This window comes from Narcine bancroftii, chromosome 6 (genome assembly GCF_036971445.1).
Source record: "Narcine bancroftii isolate sNarBan1 chromosome 6, sNarBan1.hap1, whole genome shotgun sequence".
Classification (NCBI taxonomy): Eukaryota; Metazoa; Chordata; class Chondrichthyes; order Torpediniformes; family Narcinidae; genus Narcine; species Narcine bancroftii.
Genome location: NC_091474.1, coordinates 253,853,450 through 253,865,985, shown reverse-complemented (window position 1 = coordinate 253,865,985; position 12,536 = coordinate 253,853,450). Strand labels below are relative to the sequence as shown.

The window sequence follows — 12,536 nt, the reverse complement described above, 5'->3', positions numbered from 1 at the left end:
GGACCACGCTCACTGACCCAGTCCCATCTGCCTGCATCCATCCCGTCAACCTTTCCATGCACCCATCGACATTGTCTCCGCCATCCCCCATAGCTCATCCCAGACCCAGCACCTCCGTGTGGAGAAGGTACCACTCCTGTCCTCTCACCTTCAACCTCTGCCACTCCCCCACCACTAGATTCCGAACCTCCCACCCTGGGGAAAAGTCTATGTCTGTTTATCAGAGCCCTAGCCCTTCAGTATGCTGCTGTCCAGGGGAAAGGTCCCAACTATCCACCCCTCCTCATGATCTTTGCTCCCACCCTGCACCCTCCCTCAGCCCCAGCCAGTCCCAGGAACACCCTGGTGAATCTGTTCTGCATTTTTCCCAGTGGATGTCACCCTTCCTCCAGCCCAGGTGACCAGACCTGCACACAACACTCCATCAGGTCTCAACGTGCTGAACAGGTGTAATATGGTGAGATGGGCAGGGCCGAGGGGAGGGGCCAGAGGGGAGGGAGGGTGAGAGGTGGAGGGAAGGAGGGTGAGGCAGGAGGGCAAAAGGTGGAGCAAGGGAGGGCAGGGAAGGCAGAGGGAGGAGTGCAAGAGGTGGAGGTGAGTATAGAAGAATGAGGGGAGATTTGATTGAGGTATTTAAAATGATGAGGGGGACAGACAGAGTGAATGTAGGTCGGCTTTTTCCACTGAGGGTCAGTGAGATACAAACCAGACGACATGGGTTAAGGGTGAAAGGGGAAAAGTTTAGAGGGAACATGAGGGGAACTTCTTCACAGGGAGGGGAGGGGGTGTGGAATGAGCTACCAGCTGAAGTGGTGAATGTGGGCTCAAATTTAACATTTAAGAAGAATTTGGATAGGACCGTGGATGGGAGGGGTATGGGCTGGGGGCAGGGCAGTGGGACGAGGGAGAATAAAAGTTTGGCACAGACGAGATGGGCTGTAATATTCTATGGTTTTGTGGAGAGAGGAGGAGAGGTACAAGGAAGTGGGGAAGTGGAGGGAGAGACAGCAAGACAGAGGGAGGGAGGAGGCAGAGCGGGGGAGGAAGTGGAAGGAGGGATGAGGTGGAGGAGGGGGTGCAAGGAGGAAGGGATGAGATGAGAGGGTGGGAGGAGGAAACTCTAAAGGAGTGAGTGTGACAGGGAAAAGTGGAGAGCGTCCTGAGGGAGGGAGGGAGACACCCTGGGGTGACGGGAGAGGGGTATAGTCTCGGAAACAGGATCCCCCCTCAGGGGAACCAAGATGTGAGGGAGAGGTGCGTGGAGAATGTCCCGACGGTGGGTCAGACTGGGCAGACCCGCGAGGGGTGTGGAGTGGGGAAGGGGGAGGGTAGGGCAGCCTTGAGACCTGAGCAGCCTAGGCTCAGGGTCCGGGGTGGGTGGATCCACAGGGACCGAATGTCAGAGGGGCGGTGGATCCAAAAGGATCGAGTGTCCAGGGTGGGTGGATCCGCAGGGACTGAGTGTCCAAGGGCCGGTGGATCCGCAGGGACCAAGTGTCCGGGGTGGGTGGATCCGCAGGGACCGTCCTGGGTGGGTGGACCCCAGGGACTGAGTATCTGGGGGCCGGTGGATCCATATGGACTGAGTGTCCGGGGTGGGTGGATCCGCAGGGACCGAGTGTCCGGGGGCTGGTGGACCCTCAGGGATCGAGTGTTTTGGACATGCGAGACCGTGTTCTAACCTGGATCTGGGTGGTGTGAAGGGGGATGGAGGAAGGGATTTCTTCATGGCTGCTGAAGGGAAGAGGGTTCAGTGAGACGGGGCCAGGAGTGCGCTGGTTTCAGGGAGTGCGGAGGTGGTTGGAGCCCACGACTGGCGCTGGAGGCAGGTGTAGGGTGCGGTTGGACTCTACGGGAACCAGGGCACACACAGGGCAGCAAGTTCACACTGACAACACACTCTGGCCCTCTGCACACCCCCCACCCCACCTTGTCACCAGGTCCCTCCTCCCAACACATGGCTCACAGGCCAGTCATGGTGGGATTCAGAGGGGAAGGGGACAGCAGGTGAAGTCATTGCAGGGATGCGGTGGAGAGCGGGTGGTCTTGGCGGAGAGTCGCTTGGAGTGAGCTGGGTAAGGCGGAGAGCAGCACCTCCTACACATCCTCCCTGCACCAGGAGCCTCTCACCGAGTCTGGCAGACGGAGAGAGAAAGATAAAACACAGGCAGGTGAATAAATCAGACAGGAGGCTGGGAAAGGGGGTGGGGGGAGACATGGGTGGGTGGGAAGAGGGGGCAACAATCTGGCTGGGACCCTTCACCTAGACCGAGCTAAAGAAGTGAAGGGGGGGTTGAGGGGCACAAGGTGTGGGAGGTGTAGCAACCAGCAAAGGAGGTCCAGGAGTGAGTTGAGAATGGATGGGAAGAACCATAGAACATTACAGCACAGAAACAGGCCCTTTGGCCCTTCCAGTCTGTGCCAAATCATTTTTTTACTGCCTGGTCCCACTGCCCTGCACCTAATCCCACTGCCCTGCACCTAGTCCATAGCTCCACATGCCCCTTCCATCCATGGACCTGTCCAAATTCATCTTAAATGTTAAAACTGAGCCCACATTCACCACTTCAGCTGACAGCTCGTTCCACACCCCCACCCCTCTGTGTGAAGAAGTTCCCCCTCATGTTCCCCCTAAACTTTTCCCCCTTTCACCCTTAACCCATACCCTCTGATTTGTATCTCACCCACCCTCAGTGGATAAAGCCGACCTCCATTCATTCTGTCTTACCCCCCTCTTCATTTTAAATACCTCGATCAAATCTCCCCTCATTCTTCTACACACCAGGGAATAAAGTCCTAACCTGATGAACCTTACCCTGTAAATCAGTTCCTGACGTCTGGGCAACATCCTAGTCAATCTTCTCTGCCTCTTTCTATCTTAGAGATCTTTCCTGTAGTTTGGTGACCAAAACTGCATATAATTCTCCAAATTAGGCCTCACCAATGTCTTATACAACTTCACCATAACATCCCAGCTCCTGGACTCAATACTTTGATTTTTGAAGGTCAATGTGTCAAAAGCTCTCTTTACAACCCTGTCCACCTGAGACGCCACTTTCAGGGAATTCTGTATCTGTATTCCCAGATCCCTCTGTTCTACCCCACTCCTCAGTTTCCGACCATTTACCGTGTACGTCCTTTCTTGGTTTGTCCTTCCAAAATGCAACATCTCCACTTGTCTCCATTAAACTCTATCGGCCATTTTTCAGCTCATTTTCCCTGCTGAAGTGGTGAATGTGGGCTCCATTTTATCATTTAAGAGGAATTTGGACAAGGATGGAAGGGGTATGGACTGGGTGCAGGTCAGTGGGACGAGGGAGAATAATGGTTCAGTGAAGACTAGATGGGCCTCTGTTCTCTGGTTCCAGGGGTTCAATGAAGTGGTCACCCGACTTGTGCTTGGTGAGTCTCCCCGATGTACAGGCCACACCTGAGCCACCAAATGCAGATCAGGTTGGATGAGGTGCAGGTAAAGTTCTGCCTCAACCAGAGGGTCTGTCTGTGACCCTGGATGGAGATGAGGGCAGCGATGTGGGGACAGGGGAAGTGCCCAAGGGAGTGGGGTGGGATGTGAGTACCTGAGGGTCTCTGTCCCTGTTCTGTCTGGGGGTAGTGAGGGTGAGAAAAGGACAGAGGTACAAGTGGACATTTAAATACTCTTAGACAGAAACATAGATGGAAGAGAAACCGAGGTTTATGGTTATGAGGCTGGGAGAATGTCCATGAGGTTCACAAAAACTTGCCATGGAATGAAAAGGTTTGTCTAATGAGGAGTGTTTGAAGACTCTGGGACTGTACTCACTGGAATTTAGAAGGACGAGGGGGAAGCTCATTGAAACCTATTGAGTATTGAAAGGCTTGGGCAGAGTGGATGTGGAGAGGATGTTGTCTCGGGGGTGGGGGGAGTCTGGGAGCAGAGGGGACAGCCTTAAGAGTAGAAATGCATCCCTTTAGAACAGAGATGAGGAAGGATTTCAGACATCCCTCAAAGTCGCCGCACAGGTTGATAGTGTAATTAAATCGGGGGACTGAGTTCAAGAGCCGTGGGGTGAAGGAAGATCCACCACATTCATTGATGATCTGAATGAGGAAATTGAATGTAATGGCCACTGCCGGCACTGGGCTGGGGCAGTGGGGATTGTCGGGTGACAGGAGATGAGGACAGTGGGCAAGTGTGCGGCCAACATGGATAAAAGGGAGGATCTCCATTCTGGTGGGTACAACAGACGGGCAATTATCTGAATGATGCCACTGCCACTGATATGGAGCCAGGGAGTGGAAACACAAGGCTGCTCTGCATGGTCCAAACACCTGGTCTTGAACCCAGCAGCTCTATACAGGCTTTATCTGGTTGGTTAAAGGAGCTGACAGTGTTTTTCCAACTGCAACTGTGGAGTTCTGTGCCCAAGATGGCAGCTCCTGTGCTCGGCAGCGCCCATGAGGGAGTTGCAGACTCTGGGAGAGCAGCGGACCAGCGCAGGACACCAGTAACAGGGAGGACACCCCCTGTTGAGAAGGAGAAGCAGAGACAGTCCTACGGGACAGCAGCGACAGACCTTCGAGGGGCTCGGTGGCTGAAGGAGCCACACAGGCTGCGGGCTGCTGGAGGAACCGGGATCCGAGAGGCGGCTGAGGGCGGCAGGGGTTCCCGAAGGGTCTCGGGCACTGACGGCTTCATCATCGTGTTGGAGTTTCGAATCGGGACCTCAAGTTGCCGATGGATCGGACTGGACTCTGTGCAAGTGCAGGGACTGAGGGGGTGCTGGAGGAGAATCCACTGACACTCAGCGGCCCCGGGGAGGGTACTCCCTTTTGGTTCTCATTCTTGGGCTGTGAGGCCCACTGGGCAATGCTTTATGGCAATGATTTATCTGCCTTACAAGCAATTTTGTGCATAAGTCAGGGAAGGGTGGAATGGTGAAGAAAGCGAATGGCTCGTTGGCCTTTACTGTGAGAGGTTTGGGCAGATTTAGGCCATTCTGCCCTTCGAATCTGTATGCAATTTGGTCATGTAGTTGGACGTCTGACTGCAGTGGTATTGCGCCTTGGCCAAGCCACACGCTGAGTATCGTGTACAGTTTTGAGCTCCTGCTCTGAGGCCATTCCTGGCATTTTGGGGGGGGAGCAGTGAAGGTTCCACCAGACTGATCTCTGGGAGGGAGGGACCGACGCACGGATAAGCGTCGTGATGCACTTTGGAAGGTCGAACTTGAAGCCAGAGCAAGCGGTTAATGTCAGGATACTTAAAGGGGCATGGTTGGTGCAGCAGTTCGTACAGCGCTGTTACCACGCCAACGACTGGGCCTAGGGCTCAAATCTCACGCTGTCTGTAAGGAGTTTGTACATTCTCTCCATGTCTGTGTGGGTTTTTCCCGGGGGTTTCGATTTCCTCCCACCCTTCAAAACATACTGGAGGTTGTAGGCCAATTGGGTGTAACTGGGCGGCACGAACACGTGGGCCAGAAAGGCCTGTTACCATGCTGAATGTGGACGAAGAGGGATGTTGGGTCCAAATGCACACATCCCTCAAGGTCGCTGCACAGGTTGATAGTGTAATTAAATTAGGGAACCGAGTTCAAGAGCTGTGGGGTAATGGTAGTTAAGAAGGCCTATAGGCTTCGTTAATGGGGGATTGAGTTCAGTAGAGAGGTCATGGTACAACTCTACAAATCTCTGGTGAGACCCCACTTAGAGAATTGTGTTCAGTTCTGATCACCTCATTACAGGAAGGATGTGGAAGATGTGGAGAGGAGGCAGAGGGGATTCACCAGGATGTTGCCTGGATTGGGAAACCAGTCTTATGAGGCCAGGTGAGCAGAGTTGGGACTTTTCTCTCTGGAGCGTAGAAGGATGAGAGGAGACTTGATCGAAGTCAACAAGATTCTGAGAGGCATAGATAGGGTGGACGGCCAAGGCAAGATCAGTAAACACCAGAGAATGCTTGTACAAAGTGAAGGGAGGGAAGTTTAGGGGAGACGTCAGGGGGAAGTTCTTTACACAGAGAGTTGTGGGGGCCTGGAATGCCTTGCCAGGGATGGTGGTGGAGGCTGGAACATTGGGGGGCATTTAAGAGACTCTTAGACAGACACATGGATGGAAGGAAGATAAGGGGTTCCGTGTGTGAGGGAGGGAGGGGTAGGTTTATGTGGGTGGTGTAACATCGTGGGCTGAAGAGCCAGGGCTGTCCTTCCTCACTGGCACCAAGAAGAATGAGAGGAGACCGCATTCAGATATGACGTTGTGAAAGAATGAGACAGCTTCGATACAGAAAGAATGTTCCGGATGGTGCAAGTCCAGGACAAGGGGTCACAGCCTGAGGATCTGGGGACAGAGATGAGAAAAGATTCTTCACATGGAGAGGTGTGGAACCCTCTGCCACAGGGCGTTGCTGAGGCCGGATCCTCGTACGGGTCCAGAGGGAAGTTGTGCGTGGACCTTGTCTGAAGGGGTGACGGGGAGAGGGGAGCAGCTCGGTTCTGAATGGCCTCCTGCTCCTATCTCCCACGACGGACAGTGCTGGGCCCAGACACTGGGCAGTCCTGGGACTCAGAGTGCAGTGGGCGCTCAGTGAGGGGGGCCGAGGGCTGAGTAGCCAACATCCCAGCACTCACCCCCGTCCACTCTACGCCCACGTTGACCTCCTCGCTGCCCTCCGCACACCCCTCGTACTTCACCAGATTGCTGGCCAGATTATCCCGGCTCCGACGTCTGTCCACTGCCTCGCCGTCCTTCAGGATCTCCACCACACGGGTCTGGTGAATGGGATCCAGACCCTGCCACAGAGAGGGAGAGAGAGAGTCACTGCCGGCCAGCTGCTTCAACGCAGGAACTCAGATCCACAGCAGCTTGATGGACACTTACAGTGCAGGGCTGTGGTGCAGGAAGGCAGCACAGGGCGGGGAGGAGGGGCGGGGAGGAGGGGCGGGGAGGAGGGGCGGGGAGGAGGGGCGGGGAGGAGGGGCGGGGAGGAGGGGCGGGGAGGAGGGGCGGGGAGGAGGGGCGGGGAGGAGGGGCGGGGAGGAGGGCGGGAGGAGGGGCGGGGAGGAGGGGCGGGGAGGAGGGGCGGGGAGGAGGGGCGGGGAGGAGGGGCGGGGAGGAGGGGCGGGGAGGAGGGGCGGGGAGGAGGGGCGGGGAGGAGGGGCGGGGAGGAGGGGCGGGGAGGAGGGGCGGGGAGGAGGGGCGGGGAGGAGGGGCGGGGAGGAGGGGCGGGGAGGAGGGGCGGGGAGGAGGGGCGGGGAGGAGGGGCGGGGAGGAGGGGCGGGGAGGAGGGGCGGGGAGGGAGGGGGGCGGGGAGGAGGGGCGGGGAGGAGGGCGGGGAGGAGGGGCGGGGAGGAGGGGCGGGGAGGAGGGGCGGGGAGGAGGGGCGGGGAGGAGGGGCGGGGGAGGAGGGGCGGGGAGGAGGGGCGGGGAGGAGGGGCGGGGAGGAGGGGCGGGGAGGAGGGGCGGGGAGGAGGGGCGGGGAGGAGGGGCGGGGAGGAGGGGCGGGGAGGAGGGGCGGGGAGGAGGGGCGGGGGGAGGAGGGGGCGGGGAGGAGGGGCGGGGAGGAGGGGCGGGGAGGAGGGGCGGGAGGAGGGGCGGGGAGGAGGGGCGGGGAGGAGGGGCGGGGAGGAGGGGCGGGGAGGAGGGGCGGGGAGGAGGGGCGGGGAGGAGGGGCGGGGAGGAGGGGCGGGGAGGAGGGGCGGGGAGGAGGGCGGGGAGGAGGGGCGGGGAGGAGGGGCGGGGAGGAGGGGCGGGGAGGAGGGGCGGGGAGGAGGGGCGGGGAGGAGGGGCGGGGAGGAGGGGCGGGAGGAGGGGCGGGGAGGAGGGGCGGGGGAGGAGGGGCGGGGAGGAGGGGCGGGGAGGAGGGGCGGGGAGGAGGGGCGGGGAGGAGGGGCGGGAGGAGGGGCGGGGAGGAGGGGCGGGGTGGAGGGGCGGGTGGAGGGGCGGGAGGAGGGGCGGGAGAGGGCGGGGAGGAGGGGCGGGGAGGAGGGGCGGGGAGGAGGGGCGGGGAGGAGGGGCGGGGAGGAGGGGCGGGGAGGAGGGGCGGGGAGGAGGGGCGGGGAGGAGGGGCGGGGAGGAGGGGCGGGGAGGAGGGCGGGGGGAGGGGCGGGGAGGAGGGGCGGGGAGGAGGGGCGGGAGGAGGGGCGGGGAGGAGGGGCGGGGAGGAGGGGCGGGGAGGAGGGGCGGGGAGGAGGGGCGGGGAGGAGGGGCGGGGAGGAGGGGCGGGGAGGAGGGCGGGGAGAGGGGCGGGGAGGAGGGGGGAGGAGGGGCGGGGAGGAGGGGCGGGGAGGAGGGGCGGGGAGGAGGGGCGGGGAGGAGGGGCGGGGAGGAGGGGCGGGGAGGAGGGGCGGGGAGGAGGGGCGGGGAGGAGGGGCGGGGAGGAGGGGCGGGGAGGAGGGGGCGGGGAGGAGGGGCGGGGAGGAGGGGCGGGGAGGAGGGGCGGGAGGAGGGGCGGGGAGGAGGGCGGGGAGGAGGGGCGGGGAGGAGGGGGGGGGAGGGGCGGGAGGGCGGGGAGGAGAGGGGAGGGCGGAGAGGAGAGGGTGGTGTTGGAGAGGAAAGGGAGAGAGGGAGAGAGAGAAAGAAGTAGATATCAGCATCGCCAACATACCAGCAGGCAGACAGAAGCCACCAAAAAAACACACCAGGCAGAGAAAGTTCAACCACAGCACAAAAGTGTCCCAGATCCCCAACCGTCCCACTAAGGCAACAGGCACAGTGTAACACTGGGGTACAGTACTGGTGGGGACGGGTCTGTCGTTGTGTAACCCCAGGGTACAGTACTGGTGGGGACTGGTCTGTGGTTGTGTAACACTGGAGTACAGTACTGGTGGGGACGGGTCTGTCGTTGTGTAACACTGGGGTACAGTACTGGTGGGGACGGGTCTGTCGTTGTGTAACCCCAGGGTACAGTACTGGTGGGGACGGGTCTGTCGTTGTGTAACACTGGAGTACAGTACTGGTGGGGACGGGTCTGTCGCTGTGTAACCCAGGGTACAGTACTGGTGGGGACGGGTCTGTCGTTGTGTAACACTGGGGTACAGTACTGGTGGGGACGGGTCTGTCGCTGTGTCACCCCAGGGTACAGTACTGGTGGGGACGGGTCTGTCATTGTGTAACCCCAGGGTACAGTACTGGTGGGGACGGGTCTGTCGTTGTGTAACCCCAGGTACAGTACTGGTGGGGACGGGTCTGTCGTTGTGTAACCCCAGGGTACAGTACTGGTGGGGACGGGTCTGTCATTGTGTAACCCCAGGGTACAGTACTGGTGGGGACGGGTCTGTCATTGTGTAACCCCAGGGTACAGTACTGGTGGGGACGGGTCTGTCGTTGTGTAACCCCAGGGTACAGTACTGGTGGGGACGGGTCTGTCGTTGTGTAACCCCAGGGTACAGAACTGGTAGGACGGGTCTGTCCGTTGTGTAACACTGGGGTACAGTACTGGTGGGGACGGGTCTGTCGCTGTGTAACCCCAGGGTACAGTACTGGTGGGGACGGGTCTGTCGCTGTGTAACCCCAGGGTACAGTACTGGTGAGGATGGGTCTGTCCCTGGGTAACACCGGGATACAGTACTAGTGGTACGGGTTCTGTCACTGTGTAACACTGGGGTACAGTACTGGTGGGGACGGGTCTGTCGCTGTGTAACCCCAGGGTACAGTACTGGTGGGGACGGGTCCTGTCGTTGTGTAACACTGGGGTACAGTACTGGTGGGGACGGGTCTGTCGCTGTGTAACCCCAGGGTAACAAGTAACTGGTGGGGACGGGTCTGTCCGCTGTGTAACCCCAGGGTACAGTACTGGTGAGGATGGGTCTGTCCCTGGGTAACACCGGGATACAGTACTAGTGGGTACGGGTCTGTCACTGTGTAACACTGGGGTACAGTACTGGTGGGGACGGGTCTGTCGCTGTGTAACCCCAGGGTAGTACAGTACTGGTGGGGACGGGTCTGTCGTGGACCACCAGGTTATAGTACTGATGAGGATGGGTCTGTCCCTGGGTAACACCGGGATACAGTAACTAGTGGGTACGGGTCTGTCGCTGTGTAACACTGGGAGTACAGTACTGGTGGGGATGGGTCTGTCGTTGTGTAACCCCAGGGTACAGTACTGGTGGGGACGGGTCTGTCATTGTGTAACCCCAGGGTACAGTACTGGTGGGGACGGGTCTGTCGTTGTGTAACCCCAGGGTACAGTACTGGTGGGGACGGGTCTGTCGTTGTGTAACCCCAGGGTACAGTACTGGTAGGGACGGGTCTGTCGTTGTGTAACACTGGGGTACAGTACTGGTGGGGACGGGTCTGTCGCTGTGTAACCCCAGGGTACAGTACTGGTGGGGACGGGTCTGTCGCTGTGTAACCCCATGGTACAGTACTGGTGAGGATGGGTCTGTCCCTGGTTAACACCGGGATACAGTACTAGTGGGGTACGGGTCTGTCACTGTGTAACACTGGGGGTATATATACTAAGTGTACTCGTGGGGACGGGTCTGTCGCTGTGTAACCCCAGGGTACAGTACTGGTGGGGACGGGTCTGTCGTTGTGTAACACTGGGGTACAGTACTGGTGGGGACGGGTCTGTCGCTGTGTAATCCCAGGGTACAGTACTGGTGGGGACGGGTCTGTCGCTGTGTAAACCCCAGGGTACAGTACTGGTGAGGATGGGTCTGTCCCTGGGTAACACCGGGATACAGTACTAGTGGGTACGGGTCCTGTCACTGTGTAACACTGGGGTACAGTACTGGTGGGACGGGTCTGTCGCTGTGTAACCCCAGGGTACAGTACTGGTGGGGACGGGTCTATCGTGGACCACCAGGTTACAGTACTGATGAGGATGGGTCTGTCCCTGGGTAACACCGGGATACAGTACTAGTGGGTACGGGTCTGTCGCTGTGTAACACTGGAGTACAGTACTGGTGGGGATGGGTCTGTCGTTATGTAACCCCAGGGTACAGTACTGGTGCAGACGGGTCTGTCGCTGTGTAACCCCAGGGTACAGTACTGGTGGGGGACGGGTCTGTCATTGTGTAACCCCAGGGTACAGTACTGGTGGGGACGGGTCTGTCGTTGTGTAACACTGGAGTACAGTACTGGTGGGGACGGGTCTGTCATTGTGTAACCCCGGGGTACAGTACTGGTGGGGACGGGTCTGTCGTTGTGTAACACTGGGGTACAGTACTGGTGGGGACGGGTCTGTCGCTGTGTAACCACGGGGTACAGTACTGGTGGGGACGGGTCTATCGTTGTGTAACACTGGGGTACAGTACTGGTGGGGACGGGTCTGTCGCTGTGTAACCCCAGGGTACAGTACTGGTGGGGACGGGTCTGTCGCTGTGTAACCCCAGGGTACAGTACTGGTGGGGACGGGTCTGTCATTGTGTAACCCCAGGGTACAGTACTGGTGGGGACGGGTCTGTCGCTGTGTAACCCCAGGGTACAGTACTGGTGGGGACGGGTCTGTCGCTGTGTAACCCCAGGGTACAGTACTGGTGAGGATGGGTCTGTCCCTGGGTAACACCGGGATACAGTACTAGTGGGTACGGGTCTGTCACTGTGTAACACTGGGGTACAGTACTGGTGGGGACGGGTCTGTCGCTGTGTAACCCCAGGGTACAGTACTGGTGGGGACGGGTCTGTTGTTGTGTAACACTGGGGTACAGTACTGGTGGGGACGGGTCTGTCGCTGTGTAACCCCAGGGTACAGTACTGGTGGGGACGGGTCTGTCGCAGTGTAACCCCAGGGTACAGTACTGGTGAGGATGGGTCTGTCCCTGGGTAACACCGGATACAGTACTAGTGGGTACGGGTCTGTCACTGTGTAACACTGGGGTACAGTACTGGTGGGGACGGGTCTGTCGCTGTGTAACCCCAGGGTACAGTACTGGTGGGGACGGGTCTGTCGTGGACCACCAGGTTACAGTACTGATGAGGATGGGTCTGTCCCTGGGTAAACAGCGGGATACAGTACTAGTGGGTACGGGTCTGTCGCTGTGTAACACTGGAGTACAGTACTGGTGGGGATGGGTCTGTCGTTGTGTAACCCCAGGGTACAGTACTGGTGGGGACGGGTCTGTCATTGTGTAACCCAGGGGTACAGTACTGGTGGGGACGGGTCTATGGCTGAATAACTCTGGGGTACAATACTGGTGGGGACAGCTCTGTCTCTGGGTAATGCTGGGGTTGTTGCCAGACTGTACCTGTTTGCGGGAGCGGGTCGCAAACTCCTCCAGGGTTTCAGCTGCCTCGAGCTTCCCCTGTCGTCGGTACAGGGCACCCAGGTTCCGCAGTGTGGTGTTCACTGTGGGGCTGCAGAGTGACAGTGTGTGAGGTCCCTCTGTTCTTATCCGGGGAAATGGGAGAGGGCATAGTGGTGAGAGGGCAGGGGGTGTGGGGGTGGAGTGCACAGGGAGGGGGGAGGGGGCGAGTGCCCAGGGATGGGGGGGCAAGCACCCAGGGACTTGGGGAGGACGGGGAGACAGTCTGCACGTGTGGGAATCGGAGCACGGTCCTCGTTTCTGGAAGTATGAGGGGGATGTCCAGGAAGAGTGGGGGGGGGGTGGTGA

At 59.3% G+C, this 12,536-nt stretch overlaps 1 protein-coding gene across 1 annotated transcript in view; it reads right to left on the bottom strand.

Moving 5' to 3' along the window:
• The window catches only part of LOC138737263 (kinesin light chain 1-like), a 70,980-nt gene that overhangs the window by 19,452 nt on the left and 38,992 nt on the right, over positions 1 to 12,536 (bottom strand). The window contains 3 exon segments of the mRNA XM_069888005.1: positions 6,612 to 6,773; positions 12,171 to 12,295; positions 12,298 to 12,358. Coding sequence (XP_069744106.1) covers positions 6,612 to 6,773; positions 12,171 to 12,295; positions 12,298 to 12,358 — 348 coding nt within the window.